The following is a 20,405-nucleotide window of genomic DNA, read 5'->3' as shown; positions in this document are numbered from 1 at the left end:
GTGGGGGTAAGTGGGGAATCCACCTGACTAGGTCTGAGCTAATCACCCTCAGCTCCCTTTATAAAAACTAGAACGGAACCTGCAACTTTAGGCCAGATGAATTATACATGTTAGGCATCCATGGCTAAAGATGATTCTCACCCCACCATCCTGAGTACAAACCAGGAAAAAAAACTAGCTAGTCTGTGCTCAGCATGCCTATGTTGGTTTTTAAATTTTGTGTTAGCAGCTGAATTTTTTAAAGTGAAATATATCTGCCCTCTCTGAAGTTCATTAAAAATACACATTTCCTTTTTTCTTGTTACGCAAGTAAGATGGAAAGTGACTTTGTCTTCCTCAAAGCTGTACAAGTGGTAAGGCATACAGCTACATTTTCAGCACAGAACATGTGGGAAAGGGCATGTAACTCCCCCAAAGTTGCCTGCAAATTACTTGGGATTTGTGTAGAGAACATATATGTTAACATAAAGTAGAGTGTGAACCCAAGGAAAATGAAGACAAACACTGACAGCTGGCCAATCTTGCCCTTCTTTACTGTGTTTGCCTCAAATATAGTATGTTTGTAAGAATGTGTGAAATACTTCTGAAAATAACAGTTATACTCCATTTAGTTTTAACAAGCAAAGGAACATACAATTTACAATCCTCTTCAGAAGGATGTGATTTACTAAAATTCATGGAGAGACGTCAGCGAATTCCCAGGAGGAGTTAAGATACCTAACTTATTCAGTATCTTGCAAATTTTGGAACATGGGTGTTTCATTCTGATTTTTTTCTCATATGTCCAAGTTTACACTGATTTTATATAATGATTTTTTAAAAAATTTTATCTTCAATTTAATGTTCCCAAAAGAATCAGACCAATGCTTACACCATACATGGTATCTTTCTTCCAACAGTGGGGTGTTACCACATTTCAGAAGGATACTGACCACCAACTACAATTTCTTTTTCCAACCAAGACAGGATGTAGAAAAGGGAATCTTTGCTGCCTGCATCCCAGCAGTGACTGGCAGACAGCCTCTTTCATCCTCCTCTTAGGGAATTTTGAGAAGGAGATTCACACCATTAGGATACAACGGACATATGCTGCACGGCTCATCCCCAATTAAGTAAGACCAATTATGATAAGACAGCTCTTTGTCCTTCAAATATACTTCTATTATGCAACTCTGAGCCCTGTCCCCAATATTTAATATACTGCAAGCATAGGAAGGATCCACTGGAGCTTCCCATTGCAGAAGTAAGAAGTATGACTAGAAGACAACAGTCATCCTGAAAGGCCTTTTGCTTCTAATTTACTGTGTAGGAGGATTATACCAATTTTAATGAGCTTAGGATAAGTAACGTCCTAGAGGACGTACATCACAGATTCTCTCATAAGATTGAAAATATCTTACCTTCCAGTATGGTTTATAATTAGTGTCATTGTCCAAATTGTTTCCCTTAGAATCATTGTTCTTACAGATGACACCTATCAGTGTCATCACTGACAGCTTTTTAGACTTTTGACCCTCCTTGAAAGCAAAGCATTGTATAAACCGTAAATTGTTTTGACTAACAAGACTGGTAACAAGTATGAAATGTTCAGGGACAGTGTAATGTGTACTAGCAGGATTACATGGCATTTGCAGACATGGGGGGAATCACTTGTTTTAGACTTCCACAGTTAACTGTAACCTCTTCAAATTGAACTGCCATTTCTGCCGTAGCAGAAACAAGCAACCCCAAAGATGGTATCTATTCTCATTGGCCTAGAGGAAATCTAAGAAGTTGTCAGTGGTATTATCCTTCCTCCCTTTCCCCCCTCCTTGTCCTTCCATATTCCGATGGCTGTTTATGAGCTCAGCTGTCATTCTTTGCACCAGGGAAAGATAGATGGGACACACCAACCCCAACCTAAGTGACCTTTGGATGTGACAAGATTTTTAGGTCAGTCCCGCTAAATGGAAGCCTTGGTGTATCGAGGCTCGCCTCAGGGTGAAATTTCCAGTGAATTTATTATCTCCCAATGCCCTTTGGACTGCTTCCCACCATCAAACACCATGGCAGCACTCGGAACAGGAAGAAATACATTAACTGGAATCTGATCGTTTTAAAAGGTTACAGCTGCCCAAATATAATTTAATTTCATACTTGCCCTTTGAGGGTTTGGTGTATATTTTCATTTTATGACTGCAAATGATAAAGCTCTTAAGATTCCAGGCAATAAAAAGGAAAAGGGGGGAGAAAGTATTTTAAGGGTTAGAAGTCTATTCAGTTCATAGTCAATGAGCAAGGTGACAAATCAGCTTTTTTTTTTAATCTAACATTTCCTCGTTTTTTTTAGCATTCATTTCTTTCTACACTTGATGGTGAACAATACCTTTTAGTGAAATCAAACCTGTAATGCCACCCAGTGTGATACAAAAGAAACTATGTGCAAGCACCTACCTATCCTACATCCATTAAGGACCTGATTCAGAGCAGCAATTACTGTGAAGTGAAATGAAGTTATCTGAATGAACTGATGAAAAAAAAAAAAAGAAAAATCAATCAGACTTATGAAAATGCTTAAATGTAAGCATAATACTTTGAGTTTTAACTGGGTAGGCCCTGGCTCATTTTAGGATCTCTTCTTCTCTAACTTATTCTGTCTAAGCTCAGGTCATATATACAAGTTCATCTACCCATGCCCACATAGTATGATAAAAATCAGGGTACCCAACACCACTTTTGGGGCAGCATTCAATTTGGTTAGAGTCCCACACCTATGCAATAATGAAACTCTAATGCATGAGTATATGAGATATGACATCCTAGTACCCAACACAAAATGGTGGGAAATTATGCTCATTCTCTCTTTTTCCCACTTAATGTGAAAGCAAGCACTATGCACTGAAACACAAGCTACCACACAAACGTGTGCTTGGCCAGCTTGGACTAGAGGTAGGTCTTTCACTGTATCCAATGAAAACTGAGTTACTGAATGAACGCCACCTCACCATCACACATTCTGATATGATTTTGATGACTGTTTCCTTTCCACAAAACAAATCACGGGAAAAATAAAACAGCTGTGGAAAGGAGGAAGGATTAAGTGTGAATGTTGCATATCCTATTTTCAAAGCCACCGTAAGAAATTAATTATTGCTGGGCTCCCAAATCCCTTCAGGCCTCTTTAAAAATCTTATACAAACATACATTGATATATACCATCCGAATTACTTTCGTCACCAGTATATCAGACCAGCGTACAGCAAGAAGCAAGGCTGCCATAATAATGGGAATAGGATGAGTAAGGTTGATCGGCCTAAAAGGAACTATATTCCAAGGCAGTTATTGGTGACACAGCAGGACAGTGAGTTAAATGTAAGCTATACATACATGACATACTGCTTACCCTAAACATCAATAAGCCCTGAGTTTTTAAAGTAAACATCGGAATATTGAACAAATAGCAATGCAGAACTACTGTGGAGAAAGTAAGAGATGTTTAAGGACAGTTAGTAAGCTAGTAAGACTACAAAATGTAGTTAGTAAGACTACAAAGACAGTAAGACAGTTAGTAAGACTACAAAATGTAGCACACCTATGACTGCTTCTATCGTGAATGTTCTAATTTTCAGAAGTTCAGAGTTTAACGGTAAAATCCACATCAGAGATAAAATAGGACATCAGCCATGTTTTTTTGCCAAATTCAGCTAGATCCACTTGGTTCCCTTAATGAAATAAATATGCTACTGTATTCCATGGTAATGGCCCAAAAAACTTCAATAACACTATCACAAATCTGGTTTGGTGCGTTAACGGGGAACACACTTTTAAAATTTGTAAAGAGTGTTTTGAGCCATGAACAGGAAAAGAAAAATTAGGAAAAGGAAACGAAAAGGCTTTGCAGCCAGATGATATTTTCACACTCCAGCATGGAGAGAAGTGTAACCTGGACACTTCACCTTCAGAAAGGCAGAGAGCCGCTGGCCTTGCTGCCCAGGTGGGCTGGGGGACAGCCGGCATTCCCCGGCACAGCACCCGTGGGGAGGAACATGGGGATGCTGCTTTGCAGGCCCCTGAGTGCATCAGGCAGAGGGACGGGTACCACCTCTCGAGGCATCCCACATCTCTGAGGGCTTAACCTCATTCCCTTGCACACAAACTGGCAGTCCCAAGCCCCTTTGGGAGAAGCGGATACTGTACCTATAGGAAGGAGCTGAAAAAAGCCACTCCGCAGCAGTCCCCCGAATTTGACTCCCTCAATATGCCACAAACAGATTGCCCCTGTCAGCCACGGCTGGTGCAGTACGTGGCACAGTTGTGGTTACTAAACCAAACTACAGCTTGCAATACGGATAGAGGATTCTGCTGTAGTGCAGATTTTAAATAGAGAGAGCAATCACTCTAAACAGCAAGATGTAGAGATGCAGATATAGCTGGAAAACACTTTTAAAAAATCTCAGTTTCTACTAACATGAGAGCATTTGAAACTTTCTTACTGCTTTCCTGTTGTATTGATAATCATAGGATACTGATTTCAAAGCTTCTCCCATCTTAAAAACACATTGACTTTTAAAAATGTTTTTCTTTCTTGTATACATGCTTTTTATTTTGCTTTCTAGTTTGTTTGATTTACATGTTTGTCCATTAGGGAAAGACAACTCAAGCGGTAGCTTGCTGACAGCCCTGCTCTCTGTAATTCTGGAGTTTGTCAGTCTCTGAGACAGATGACTTCAGAAACTTGCTGTATGTTTCTGGTCAGGTAAATTATCTGTAATGTGACTGGTCTCTATGGCTAAGGGGTGAAGGAATGTAAATCCAGTAGTCTGCAATACTTTTCTCCTTAGCTATCTAATGAATGGACAGGAACAGAAACAGACTATTGGTAAAAATGGCAAACAAATAACTCAGTTCTGCAAAGCAACAGGGATGCTTAGAAGCTAGTCTAGGAATTAGACTCCAACTCAAGAGACCAGCAGAGCTCATGTGGGTTACAAATATAAAAGCTAGTCTTGAGGACCACTAAGAGCTACAGGTATTGTTGGCTCCAAATTTTCTTGTTCAGACTGACCTTACAAAATCCACTGGAGTGGAAAACATGAAGAACCTCTGAAAGGAGAAAAGGAATTTGAGGAAACTGAGCCTAGGTATTGGGGCAATTCATTGCACTCTGACTTAACCTCAGGAACAGGCTTATGCTATCCAGGCACGACAGAATAATTAAGTTTAACACTCTGAAAGTTCTATCTCCACATACTATGGTATCTTCTATTGAGCTAAGTTCAGTTGATGACTTTGGAAAGAAAACAAACAGAGCAAGCATCCTGACCTCAGAGGTTTGTTGTCTAATGCTTAGATCTATAGTCTACAGTAACTAGGTATTTCACAGTTTCAAACTGTGCCTAATATTAGCCTCCATTCATAAAAGATGCTAAAATATCCTGGCTCGTAACAATTAACCCTGGCAAGGAATGAGACATAAGAAAGACAGGATGAGAATAAGAGCACAAGAACTTTTTATGGCTTGCACTGTTCTTGCTGTATGCAATTTATATCACCGGCCAGTGATACTCTCCCCGTGTACATATTTACTATGCGGTTTGTTTATTTCTATCCCATTCTGCCTTGTCAACTGGAAATGACCTAAAACTTTGGAGAAAAAAGAACTGTCATAAACAAGACTGTAGTAAGAAATAAGGCATAAATCGAAATTCTTACATGCTCATACATTATACTGATCTGCATCTAACAACAAACCATGTCATATGACCTAGGTACAACAAAGCTAGCAAGATTTCAAGGGAGGTTTTCTTGTGGTCACTTTTGGGATGCATAAAATGTAGTAATTTGATTTATGGACCTAAAGGAGTAAGTGAGTGTCAGTAAGTAGTTAGTTTTGTGTAAGTCAGCTTTTCTCACTGTTGTTATTTGTTGTTGGTAGCATTGTTCCGCAAGCTCTGAAGAGTGTGCATGTTAGTGATTTGCAGTTTTCCTGTGTGTTTGTCTGTCACGACGTTCTGCTGAGGCACTGTAAATACACACTATTGGCAGAGCTCAGCCTGAAGACAATGCATTCCAAAAATATCCAGAAAAATCCACTAGTCTGACTGCAGCTTTCATGTTTTATAGGAGGCCCATAACCCCCCAGTTTATGGTTTCAGAGCGAGTGCCCCCGCAGCCAGCCAAGCCCCACTTGGTGTGGTTTCCCGTGTCCTCCCCCCCCGGACCGTTTGCTCTGGATTATAGAGTCTTATTTGCATGATTATATAATCTTCTTTTCAGCAACATCCCTCTGAAAAGAGCAAACAACATAATAGGAAAACCAGTAGCATAAGCCAACTATTTCAAAACCCAGTGTCTGGAATGTGCAACGGGCATAAAGTAGGAAAAAAAAAAAAAAAAGTTTTTTTGGTGTTGTCACCAGGTTTTTCATACAGATCTTTCCAGGAAGAATTAATTCCAAACGAACGTAAGCCACAAAACACCGCGTTCTGTGAAACGCTTCACAGGTTTGTTCTGTTGCCAATGTAGGGAGGGAGGCATCGTTTCCCTTATCTCAAGGTATATGTACAAAGGTGGCTATTTTCTTCTTTCTCAACAGAAGCTACTTTGGGGCAATGTAAGACACTTCTCAGATGTTTTTTCCCCCCCTGGTTTCAGACTCTGGAAACAGGTGTTGCCATTGCTGCTATTTTGGCACCAGTTTTGACTTGCAGCTGGTTGAACTCCTGACATGGACAACATCATTCCAACCTTCCGAAGTCCCAGTTATATCGCACAGAAGAATAAACAAAGTCTTGGCTGATATATATGCCTCCACTCCTCGAGTTTTCTCTTCTTTCATACACTTCAGACTTTGTCCTAGCCAGGACGTTGTGTAAGTGAAGACTGTCATATTCCAATCTGCAAACAGGCTCTTCTGCTGGCTGCTAAAACTACTTACAATGTCAGTTACTTCAGCAATATTCATCTAAAATTAATGCCTTATAAATAATCAAGGAGTAATCTGCTTCCGTCTGTCAGGCTAACCCCCAAAAGAAAGAAGTGTAACATTTTTGCGAGAGAAAAGAAATTAAGGATGACCTGACCTCGCAAGTGTGCTTGCCAGACAGGTACGCACTCTTTCTTCCATGACCTATTTTTCCCTGCTCACACCACAGAGACGTTTCAAACAAATGGCCAGTAATTTAGACTGCTTGAAACACAGAGGGTTGCCACCCAAACAAGACAGTTGGGCATCTTAATGGCTTTGTCAGGTTTCCAAAAGTTTTTAGTGACTTGTTATCTCTTTTCAAGTTGAAAGAGAGCTCTATTTATCTAGTCCATAATGGCCAATGTCAAATGCCACACTTTTCCAGAAATCAGTGTACTGGGTATGGATCATGGCCTAATATTTTCTTGTGCATCACAGTGTGTGAATGGCCCCTTTGAAGAAGTATACTGACTACATACATCTAGCATACTTGGTGTTTTAGTTAGAACACAAACTAACATAAGGAAAAACTTATAGCTAAAGAAACTATTTATAGCTTAAGTAAGCCTTTCTATAGCCTAAGTTCCAATGCTGGAATACTTTCAACCTGCTTTTGAAAGATGCTCAAAACTATTCCCTATTAAATTCCCGTGAGATTTAGAGAACATCTGTTTCTATTACTAGAATCAGATTCTGTACCAGTTATGAAGATCCCCATCACCTGTAGTACGAACTATTTAATACCCGTGATTTTTAACCTTTTTGGTTTGAGAACTCCACAACCTTCTTAGTAGTGACAAAGACCAATGTATCATGATATAAAAGCCTATCTACAACAGGTTAACTTTTCTGAGTCACCTTTCAGACCCATTAAAAGTATTTAATGGCCCCCTAGCAGAAAATCACTGAATTATGCTATTATGAGATATTTAAGGTCACTAGAAGAAAAAGGCACAGAAACGGTCATCTTTTGCTAATTCACAGAACTCAAGAAGATAAGAGAAAGCTTGAGAGAGAGAAAGACAAAGGAAAATGGAACCAACACAAGAGATGAGAAAGAAAAATAGAATAAATGTGTGCATATGGAAGACGAGGCAAAGGACTGGGTTTCTTCATGCTGGGGCTTATATGTAAAGAGACAACAATATGAAGCTGAAGGCTGGCAAATATGCAATAACATGGAAAAGACACTACTTGTGCTATTTCCATTGTCCAAATGTCAAACGCCTTCTGGGAACCCGGGGGGGTGGGGGGAGGAGTAATAGCTGTATAAGCATCTTGTAACAGGTTCTTCCTAAAGGGGATTTCTTGAAAACTGCTAGGCTCTGATGCTAGCCCATATGGGGTCAGGGAAGTCGGAGAAAACGCTGGCTGCACTTTTTCCAGGCTATTTGCATATGTTCTTTAGTATGCAGAATGTCTCTGTATGTAATTGAATTGTTGTTTTTGCCTCTATTAATACATATGCAAATGAGTCACTACTGCAGCTGTGCTGTATTAATCATATGTGTGCTTCTGTCTGTCTGCCCTGCAGGCTCAGGGTCGGAGGGAGGGGGAAGAGGGAATGCAGTCTCTTTAACCTACAAGAAAACTCACTCATGCAGACAGAGGTCTGCTAGCAAACAGCAGGCCTGAGTTACAACTGGAAGGAAGATAGGCTGGTCATTTTTCAGTCTTTTTCATTTTTCATAGATATGGATGGAATCTGAAAGTTATGCAGAAAGGACTGTTAATCTAGATAAAACGAATATGCTACCACTGCTAATTCTTTCCCCTGGAGGGCTGGGGAGGGAGTTATAATCTGACAACCCACAGAGTAGCCATGATATTGTTTTACCATGTGTATTTACTGCCTGTAAATGTCCACTGTGCATATGTTCAGACATGCACAGTGCTCAGTAAAATACAAAGCATTTATATATAGTCTGTCATGATGATTGTCTTTGGTAAATTGATTGGATTCCAATAAAATGATGTGGTCAAGCTCTTCATTAAAATCTATTTTGATAGAATATATTGAGTTTACCCATAACATTGTATAAGATTGTATCAAAGGCAAGTATGGGCTATTTAGATGTCAACTACAAAGCACATTTACCCACCATGAACAAGATTTATTTGAGCTGATATGTTCTGTGGTTCATGCTTTTACACAACCTGTCACAATCTCTAGCTCTCAGCAGGTATCCGGAAAGTGGGGACGAGTTGCATCCTGGTGTTGTGAGGCTTGCTTTTGAGTTAATTGGGAGGAACTTTTTCCGTTTAAAAACACAGAGATTGCTCAAAAATGCTTTGGCAATCAATAGCTCCTCACTCCACGCCTTACTTACAGAGTTTAACGAATATTTTAAAATCACCACTTAAGACTTCATAATAAATAAATCTTGGGAAGTTCAAATTTTTGAAGACAACTTACCCCACGCTGACATAAAGATCTTCACGCTGTTTAGATGGTTGTAGCTTCACTTACATGAAGAGTACTATGCCCCATTTTTCTAGCTGAAGAACCGGACCTCGGTGTTCAATGATCTCTTTTAAAATGGCCATCTTGGCTACTCATTTGCAGAACAGGTGGCAAATATCTAGTGGCCAACACATTCACTTACAAAGCCAGAAACACGTGGTGGACAGAAGTAGGGAATATAGAATCTGCATGAATGTAGCAATTTTAAAAACTATTTAAAAGGGCATCCAACAAAAATGTATACATATTATGTTGTTTTATTACTCCTATTATTATCGTTATTTGTGATGGCCATCAGAAACATCATAGCAATACACTGAGCTAATGGCAGATGGACAACTGCCATCTTTTGGTTATGCTAATGAGAAATGCTGCTTTTCATGTACTTAGCTGTTTTTTTCCCCAGATGTGTGTGCTCACAGTGAAAAACTAATTCTACTTTTTTATGCTTAAGTGGATTGCATGAGTATTATAATATTGTAATTAAACTGTGCACTAATGATTCATTCCCTACAAATTAAGTCAGAGTCCTATTAATGAGAACAGGTAAAGCAGAAAAGCAAACAGTGAAAAGGATACTGACTCTCACTGTTGAAAAGCCAGCTTAGATGGTATTTAAAGGTAGACACCGCCCAGCAAATAAAAGGAATAACCTTGCACTGCTAAGAAATGGTTTACCTTCTTGTAGGCAAAGAATTGGTTATAGTAATATCCCAAAGAGGTCATGAATGTAGATTGCAGAGTAAATGAATAACGGATAAAGTATTGCCATCTCTTGGCTACGTTCTGTAGAGACAACAATGGGGCATCGGACCTTTCTTCTCAACCAGAAATAATTCATATGTCTTTGCAGCTCTGGCAAGTTGGCTCCCCAATGCCAGAAAAGAATCAAGCTTTCAGTATTCAGATGTATCGCTACAGTGTTCATACAGCTTTTTCAGGGTCTTCTTTTACAGATTTGCGATGTTGTAACACTGGAAGGCCAACTGCTTAATCTGGTCAAAACTGGTTATGTCTACAGATTACAGTAAGAAATCAGAAAGAGATATGCCAAAAAAAAAAAAAGGAAAATTAAATGTGCTTGACAATTAATGCATGAAAATATAGTGCCATCTCTTGAAGAGAAAGGTGAAGTTCTATCATCAGCAACATTTCAAATGAAACTTCAGGAGATACTTCAGAGAAATAACCTGAACTGGCAAGGGGAGAGATGTAGCTCATCCCTGCAATGGTGCAGAAGCCAAAAGGAAGCTACTATGTAAGAAAAAAAATGGTATCTGACTGAGCAGGCAGTCCTCATGCTTTATTTTTGTTTCATAGGCAACAGATGTTTTATGTAATACTCATATGACCATCGGAACAGTCTGTCTTCTGATCAGTCACTGCACACTTGTTAAATAGCTCTGTCCATTCCGTTTCCTTCAAGTAAAACAAACATGGAGACCACAGATGATTATGTGACCCTTAAGATATCTAGAAGCAAGGTTTTCCAAAGGAAAATTTGTAATGAATCAGACACCTAAATAATAGCAACACGAACAACTCTGAGAAGCACTCAAACTCTGAATGGGTTTAACTTTTCTCAAAATCTAGCCACTTATGTCAGTGCCTAAATGTGACCCAAATTCTTCTAAAAATGTGGTCCAGACTATGTATGCTAAATTCAATTGAAATTCAGTCCTTGGCATGCATCCTCCCACACCGCTGAAAAGATAGGTTTGTAGTAAGAAAAAAAAACTGACCCAAGTACTTAACAACGGAAGTGCAGACTAAAAAACTTGGCTGAATTATTTTTCTGGATATGTTTGAGGTCTAAATCTGCTCATCATCTTTATACGAATAGCCAAAGAGAATCAATCAGGATTGTTCAAATGGCTGGTCTTCAGAACTGAGACCCAGCTAAAATGCTTTCACACCCATATGCTGACATGAGGTTCTCTTGATCCGTATAGTGACAGGTTTGGTCATAAGGTTGAAGGCAACCACCAATAATCACGATGTCCTGTTTCATGCCACGATGAAGAGGGAAGGCAGTTTGAACGTGGGCACTCAAGACTTTTTGGGGTGTTTTTCCAAGAGCAGATGTTTGCAGGAAGTCTGTATTACATCAGACTGCTATATTGTTTTGACAGGACACAAAATGTCCATATAGTAACACTACATGGGCAGCTGTCATTATACATCCAGCATTATCTTTCAATATAGTGATGGGTATATTCGGCATTTGTATTACTGCCAATTAATCAGTTGTTGTCACTATTTGGTTATCAAACAAACAATCTGGGAAATCTGAACCATTAGCACTCCCAATAGTGCAGATTCATCTCAATTTTCAGATCAGGCGATCAGGTCTTTTGTTTCCTAATGCTCAGGAATTATTTTTTCTCAGAAAAGAAACCACCAGATATCATTTTATACTAAATTTGCTCAGACTTCTGAAAACATCTGTTTCATACTAGGTATGCCCAAGATGACTGGTATTAGAATAATTACTTCAGATTACTTTGTGTAAAACTTGTTACGTGGTACCTATGCTTACAGCTTTGAATGTTGATCTTCAAGGTGGAGGAATTTAATTCCCTCATCTGCTGAACCATATAGGAAAACATCATGTTCATATAAGGTGTATAGCAGTACTTTTGATTCATTAGCCTTATTCAGTAAAACACAGTGGCAAGACTATGTTCAGTTTTGTTCTTGTTCATTTGAAACAGAATCACCATGCTGCATTACTCTTGAAGAACAAGACCATATGAAATTTATGGGGGGAAAATGAACATAAGAAACTCATGTACTAACCAAGAGGGATTTTACTGCAGTGAGGGTATACTTTAAAATGACACTTCACACAATGTTTGGGACTGAATCTTCTCATTAACAGAGGAAAGCTAAAAACTTTCTTTCAAATGGCATTTATGTCATTAAATGTGGGTATGAGTGAATATGCAGGGCTGATGGATAGCTCTTTATCAGAGGTTTCAAGCATGCATCGTGTTAGTTCCAGCTTCTGCAACATGGCCCCATCCATCTACTCCTTTTGCGACATCTAACAATGTAAGTTCTAGTTTCCATTCTTATTGAGTCATTAGTCTCTCTGTGGATACTGGAAATAAAGGCAATCACGTATGGCTAATTGTGGTGGATATCAGATGACAGAATCTGTATACCCCAGTGGGGACTCAAAGGCAGGGAGAGAAATGGAGGGCTTCAGATTACGAACCCGTCAGTGGGAATCAACAGGGCATTTCAAAATGAGAGATTACATTTTCACTGACAAAGAGTATCTTTGCCACAGGAAAACAATCAGGTGTTAGCTCTTCTTCTAGAAATAGAGTGTGCATTTCATTTACATAAAGAAAATTTGATTTTGCCAACCAGGGATAAAAAAGTACTTCCTGTTGATCTCACAGTACACTACTAAAGCCATGCCCTGACTTAAAATTCTCTAATGAAATAACAAAGACATGTTTATCACTATACAAACAAACAAGAAAAATTCCCTGGCTTTGTCTTCACTGAGATAACGTGTACCAAATTCTGCTGGGAGCAACAAACTGAGCATTGTGTCAGGTTCTTTGATCTCCCCTGAGAACTACTGCTTTTAGTATACAAAGCCTGAAGGATGAGTTGTAGGGAAGATAGAAAAAGAAGAAAAGAAGGAACATTGGACTTTTCTGGCCTTCTACTGTCTGATGACCAGATGACAGAGGGTCTGGAGTGAACGCTATGGTTATATGTAATGTAGGGGAATGTCTGAAGTAAGAAGAGTTCCTCCTTGAAACAGACTGCAATGCCTGCACATTCACTTATGCCATTTAAAGTTGGTTTGGACCAGTTCTTCATGACAAACATCATGCATGTTTCTTCATGGCTGTAGAAACAGTCATCACTGAGCTAAACTGGACTTGAACAGAGTTTGGAAGGCACAATCTTACTAGGCTAGCAGCTATGCTAGGTTCAGCTCCGCTCACATTAGCATGGGTGAGAGTCCATTCTGAGTACTATACCACAAAACCTTTCTCAAAGCACATACCGTCTATCTGACTCTTTCAAATGGCACCAGAAATTAAGAGGCATGTCCAGCTTCTATTAGACAGGTTGTGCTGATAGCTAAAAATCACTGTTAAGACGTGAAGAAAGAAAGACAACTTTAAATTTTTTCCAGCATATACATACCCTTAGAGATCAAGTCTGAAAGCTTTGAAGGAGTCTACAGAGGTAGTAATTTGAACCTCTCTCACTGACTGGCTGCCAAACTCTTGCTTTAATTCCAGGCTAAATAACATGTAGCAAAACAACATAGGTGAATTTGGTCAATACTTTCATTTTAATGTTCTCCTTTGCACAGAAACAAGAGGCCTTTGAGGTTTTCAAATTTTCCACAACCTCAACTCATCTTAAGATATTTGTGAAGTCAGTCACATTTGCACAAAGCCCACCTTTTTATAAGGAAACTGTCATTGTGATAAAGCCTATTTTAATCAGAATACTTCAGCCCACCGCATGCAGAGATACAGCCCAAAGCTGGTCCTGAAATGAAAGTAAACCATCCTCCCAACTTACTGGAGCACTGATGCATTATTTTAGGACTAGCCTGAATGACTGCAAAAATAAGGAGAATTAGACTCAGCCCTCTATTTTCTCATTGCTAGCTAGCTCCATTTTTGTTTTTCCTTTTCCCCCCTCTTTCTTCCATAAGTGTGTTCATCTGTGTTTGGCTATTATAAGCACTTTATCAATACTGGCGTTACTACTCAAAATTCATTTCAGAGGGATGACTTTTATGGCTCCCATGATTCTTAAGCCGCCTACGGTATTTGTAACTCACAGAATCAGAAACTAACACACAGACAGTGTAGCTTTTCATACAAAGGCACAATAGGAATGAATGTATTAACCTCTGTGGTGCATGGAACGTGTCAGCTTACACACTGGCAGCTATTTCTGTGAAACTCAGCTAACTTCCGCTGGCTGTGTTAAAATAAAAAAAAAAAAAAAAAATCTTCCCCAGAACTATGTCCCACGCTCTCGTATGCTGGCCAAACAACTGAAATATCTGATATTGCAGAGAGTCTACTTCATACTGACGCTGGCCAAACTGAGTTTGAGAATGCATTTTACACGTACTGTTTATAAATGCTGAGCTTTTCCAAGCAGGTATAAAGCTCTGCTGTTCCATGTGACTTGGCAAATAATAAAGAGTGGGGAGACGAATTAGCAATGGAGAGTATGGGATTTTTTTTTCTTTCTACAAAAGAGTGTCAATCCAGATTTTGCAGAACTAGAGATGATTTGGATCTTGCTCTCATTTTAGTCCCAGATTTTACCCGGCTTCATCCTAACAGCAAAGCATACATGGCAGGTAACAAAATTCAAACTGTGGAGATGGACATCACATTTGTTTAATACCAATGACTTGACAAGGGTTGTGGAGCTGATCAGGAATACCAGAGGAACATCTGCACCGCTATCATTAAGACCCATGGACACCCTAATACCTCCAAAATGTAGAATGATATTGGGAGTTTTGAATCAGATACATCTGGCTACCAGGCCAACTCTTTAACATAGCTCAAAAAAAATTCTTCAGTACCTTTCCACCTGTTTTCTAATTGCCTATGTTAAATTAGTATAATCGCTAATTATCTGCACTACAGCAGTGCCTAAAATGTGCTGGGTACCATAAAACACTGTAGGAGGGGCCAGTCATTGCTCTGAAGAGCTTACAGCCTAAAAGGACATAATCATGTTAAGCGACTTTTAAGCAGTTTAAAAGTGCTTGTCAGGACAGAGCTTTTCTGCCCGGCAATGCGTTTCCTTTTGCTGCTTTACACCTAGTCAGCCTGTGCAGCCTGCATCAGAACTATCTAATGGAAAAGACAAGCAAACATACCACTCTGCAGAAATTTAAAGTACAACCCCAAAAGTACTTAAATTGACAACAAAGACACAAAAACGTAACACAAATTTTCCCTGAGGCAAAAGGAAAATGTGTACGATGTGACGACTATTTTGCTCCGGACGCGAATTTCCCCTGAAGAGAAGGCACCCAAACCCCTGTTCATTGCGTTGTGTTTGAATGGAAGAGAAAACAGTTTTTTGTATTTACTTAACCTTTGCCTCTTCTGCATTGTCTTCGGACTTACCTGCAGTTGGAGCGGGCCTAAGCCTGGTGTTGCTGCGGCAGCAGCTGCCATGGTAGTTGGGATCAGCTGAACGGGGTAAGGGTCACCTAAGTAAGAGAATAATAGAGGCGTCAGCACCTTTTATCTACTCTCCACCTGCAAATTAAAGTCCTGCATTCACTCCTTCCAAAAGCCTTCTTTTGTGTGCCTTGTTGAGGCCTAATGAAAAGCTCTATTGTGCAGCCTTTTACTAACACTCTTTTCACAATTCTGGCTGAGAGAGGAATGTGAATAAAAGGCACAAGCAATTAAGGCGGAAACCTCATCCTTTTTCATGATGTATTTAGGGAAATGGAAAAAAAAAAGTGCACATTGATCAGAAGGCTGCACTTCAAAAAAAAAAAAAAAAAAGAAAGAAAGCAAAAAGGAAAGAAAGAAGATGGGGGTGGAGGAGAAGAAAAGGAAAACAGTACAACCTTGATAAGATCACAGCATAGAAGGGGACAAATTTACAAGCTTGTCCAGAATATGAAGTTAACCAAACTCTGCTCACTGTTAGTAAACTGAGCCTCACACAGATCAGAAATGGCATTCCCTTGACCACCGTGTTTTCTTTTAGGTGAGAAAAAAAATCTTGCTTTAGTTTCAGGGTTTGATCCTACAACAGGAAAAAGCATGTGAAGTTAAGTAAATCAGATACAAGCCTCTGCAATCCCTGCGCCAACTCCACTTCATGACTTGTGATTCAATTTTGCTTGAGGGAAAACTACTTCAGTTTTAGTAAGAACTGCATTGTGCTGAATGAGATAAAGGGACCCAGTAAAGGTTCAAGAAAAAATTGCAGGCATTTATAAAGGAAAATTACCTGAGATGGCAAAAATCAAGATGGAGACAGGCATGTTTTAATGTTATGGAGCGCTCACTTGCGGTCACTCCTTACATATCTGATTTGTTAAAATAAACTTCATACTAGCCCATCAACAAAACTATTAAGAAAACTGGTAAAAAATAATAAAAAGTGTTACATGCATTATATTGCTTCTCCAAATGATAAAATGTTTAAGCACTTTCCACTCAAATAAGGATCACCAGAGCATTTCTGTATGTCCCTGTGTTCTGGTAGCGTGCATGATTTCTGTAGCATTAAAACAGCCACTTGAAATAAGACTATGGAAAAGGCAGAGCACTTTATCAGGAAAATCTACCTAAATGTTCCTGTACATTTCATTAGAGAGGTAAATTAAAAGTTTTCCTCCTTTACTGTGCTTTTTTGAGTGAACTAGGGAAAAAAAAAGACAAACTAAGAAGGCAACGCAGGCTGCTCTGTACAATCATTATTAGTTATTATTGAATTGAAGTTTATAACGGTATCAAGCCGTTACAAGCCGTTATCAAGTTACAGGAAACAGAAAACAAAGGGAAAGAAATTTATCTCATGTTTTTGAAATGGTAGAAATAAGCTGTGTTGGTGTATACATGTTCAGGAAAAATGCTAATGTTTATTTTTCCCTTTTATAATGCAACCTTCTTTACAGAGATGTTTTCATTCAAGCATTTTGATCTCATGTTAAGAATTAAACACCGTAACTTCTAGAAATGGAGGGCCAGAAAAAAACTGGGCTGGCAAAGCCTCTTAACAGATATTTAACTACAATAAGTGTGCCTGCTTATATTTAAGAACATCTTAAATAATGCTTTGCTGACTGAAGCCTCACAGTCTTTCAGGGCCAGCCAGCCAAGCAATGAGAATCTGAAGGTCCACCCAGGCATCCCTATTCACAAATATCTTTGCACCAGCACCAGGCCACAACTTCCCTGTTTATTTATTTATTGTCAATGGGCAACAGATTTGCTGACTTGCTTGGATTTTTTTTCCCCAGAGGATGTAATTTTCACATTTTCCCATTTTCCTTCGCTTTAACTGAGGCATCCACTTTCCATTTCATGTCATGGATTGAATGAAACATTTCTCTGACTTGAAATTTTCTGGGGAGTTATCCTGTGACCCAAGCAATGGGCCTTAAACATGTGAAGACATGGAGAAGAAAGAGATGGTGGTCGAAGACTCAGGGTCAATGGTGTTTAGCTGCTTCCACACTACTAGTAGCTCAAAGGCTAATCCCAGTATCATTCTGAAAGACTCCTCTCCAGAAAAGGACATTTTGTTCAAGAACCAGCTATGAAATAATATAAAATTATTAATTTCTCAACTGCAAAGAAAAGAACGAGGGAAAAGTTTCTCACTAGAATGTTGATTTTACAGCCTGTTAAAATTTTTAGTTACAAATGATTTGTATTAAAACATACATAGTAAAAGATTAACTTCCATGCACTGTCCCACATTCCTCTTCTCTCCACACACATGTATAAGCCTCAGCCCATCTTCCCACAACCTCATGCTAATTCATAAATCCCACTATTCTCACCTCCCTAAACAGCCAGGCAGATTCTCATACCCTCGTCTGTTGTGGTAATTCCTATCTGTTCATTTGGTAGCTATAACAAGGAGATGCTTCTGAGAGAAGAACATGCTAAAGTCCCCACGGCCACGTGCATGGTCACAACCACTGGCTTTGGTGGTGTAGGTAATGCCTCTGGGACTCTTTAGGAGATCATGCTAGAAAGCAACTACTACACCAATACATGCTAATGTAGGTTTTCAGAATTCTAAGGAAAAAACTCAAATTCATCCAAAAAATAGATTATAGATGTGCAGAGCTAGGCTCTCCTGCTTACCAGGTTGTTTTTTTGTTAGTTCACTCTTTAATGGGTTTTACATTTTTCCAGTGCTCCAAAATATTTTTAAGAAACAAACCCAACAAACAAATCTGAAAGGCTTCTGTAACCTATTATGAATCTTTGCATAGTTATGCTTTGGTAATACCCTCTGCTATCTTGTGCTTATCTTAGGGGTTTAGCAATTCTTTTTATGAAGAAAAGTACATCCTGCCTGCGCTGCAATTCTTTCACAAGTGCTACTCATGCACAGTACATCCACGTTACTTCTCCCATGGTACAGACACGGTAGTGGCGAAGAAGTTGGAGGAAGGTACAATATCGAGCAGAGACACCATCGAGGTTAGCCATCCACTGTGTTTGCCCTGGTTCAAATGTCTAACAAAAGACCGCCTCTGTCTGGAGGAGCTCACTGTCCACAGGAGACAAAACACAAAAGAGCGAGGAATATGCTCCAACGCTGTGCCATGCCCTGGGTCACGCAACAGGCCAGTGGAAGAGCCAAGATTAAAACCCACAGACAACCCTTCAGACAGTGTCCTTCCCAGGGAAAGATCCAGGCCCTATATCAATGAGGAGGCCAAGCACTTATATGCTCACAATCACATTGCACAGGAGCAGTTGCCACCCTCAAAATATTAACAAAGGCCTCTAGTCTCCTCTGATAAATATGGACCTGCTCACTCTTTGCTGTTACTCTAGAACATGATACCTCTTCCTACTGTCCTTAAATTTATTCCCCTATCAGACTGAAGGTTTTGCCTGAGCAGTTTTAGTTAATTCTGAAGTCTGGCAAATGCATGCCTTAACTATTTCATTACTTCTTCGGTAAGTATCTTATTTTTAGATGTAAAAAGTCGGTACATTTTTTTCCCAAGCTCTGGGAACATTTCAGGAACGTGAGGCAAGATATACAGTTATTAGAAATAGGTATTTCCCAAGCCATTCACAAGTTTGCATCACTGAAAACACGAATAAATTCTCAAACAACTATACTACATTTCAATTCCCAAAATTCACTATTAATCTACTAATGCACGCAGGCAGGAGTGTACCTCCCTGCATCTTTCAGCTACCAAAAGATACATTTTGTGCATTCCTTTCATGTTCCAAACTGTTTCTCATTATGAGTGGACTTTTCTTATAAACAAAGCATCGGAGAGAAGCTTTGTTGTTGTTTTGCTGTTGTTGCTTTTCTTTAGTACACTTTATGGTGAAATCTGGAGCAAGTCAAAGGCTGGGATTTTTATTGTAAGAACAAGGTAAAAATTATTTCATTAGCTTACATATTCTTCTCTAATATATAGTTATTTCCCAGCTACTTGGTGACATCACTTTAAAGAACAGAGTTATTCCAGACTGACTACATGAAAAGAGCACAGAAGGATGTATGTACTGGTGATACAGCACTTAAAGAAGGGAATGGGATATGTCAGCCTGGAGGAGCTGATGGGGTATATTAGAGGTGTTGGTGCACACTGACACTGTGAGCAAAGGAGAACACCAGTGGCTCAGGGAAGAAAGAAGGCAAGGCTGAACCCCCAGTTCTGTGCCAATTCTTTATTTCTCTATCCTTCTTTTGGTCCGTCTTCCACAAACATACCCAGAACCTCTTTCCTGATAATTTATGCACTGCAACTTCTTTCAATTTCAAATCACACCTTCGTCCTCGCCCAAAATAATCTTCCAAGATCTTGCTTACAAGCGGATTTTTCATGAAGTACATTCACTTTTAAACCACTCTTTCTATGAACTTTCCCTAGCATCCTCCACTGAAAAGGCTTTTCTGCGAAAGTTAGTTGTGGTACAGAGCCAAGTGGACATCCCGTCCCAAAACGCAAAATAACAACCCTGTGTGTTTAGGAACTTGATTTTCAACTGACTGGCTACCAAGCTCATGGATATTAAATGATTGGATACTTGGGGAAATACAACAGTGGCTCTTAAACCATTGATATGTTTTGCAAAATTTTATCAAAGGAGTTTAGTAAGTTAAAAAACATTAAGACTTTTTTTAAAAAGAGAAAAGAAAGGATAGGAGCTAACATTATATGTGTTGTACCATTCACCTGAACTCATAAGATGTTTTTTGTATTCCTTTTTCTGTCACTCATCTCATTTATTCTCCTTCATG

At 39.2% G+C, this 20,405-nt stretch overlaps 1 protein-coding gene across 43 annotated transcripts in view; it reads right to left on the bottom strand.

Annotated features, from left to right (window-relative positions):
* The window catches only part of SOX5 (SRY-box transcription factor 5), a 723,931-nt gene that overhangs the window by 74,604 nt on the left and 628,922 nt on the right, over positions 1–20,405 (bottom strand). For all 43 annotated transcript variants that reach the window (XM_075506020.1, XM_075506208.1, XM_075506234.1 and 40 more), the window contains one exon: positions 15,557–15,642. In XM_075506020.1, coding sequence (XP_075362135.1) covers positions 15,557–15,642 — 86 coding nt within the window. The remainder of the gene's footprint in view (positions 1–15,556; positions 15,643–20,405) is intronic.

Source organism: Mycteria americana, chromosome 1 (assembly GCF_035582795.1).
Source record: "Mycteria americana isolate JAX WOST 10 ecotype Jacksonville Zoo and Gardens chromosome 1, USCA_MyAme_1.0, whole genome shotgun sequence".
In the NCBI taxonomy this organism is placed as follows: domain Eukaryota; kingdom Metazoa; phylum Chordata; class Aves; order Ciconiiformes; family Ciconiidae; genus Mycteria; species Mycteria americana.
The sequence above is the reverse complement of the archived record's forward strand: the minus strand, read 5'-3'. Positions and strand labels throughout refer to the sequence as shown.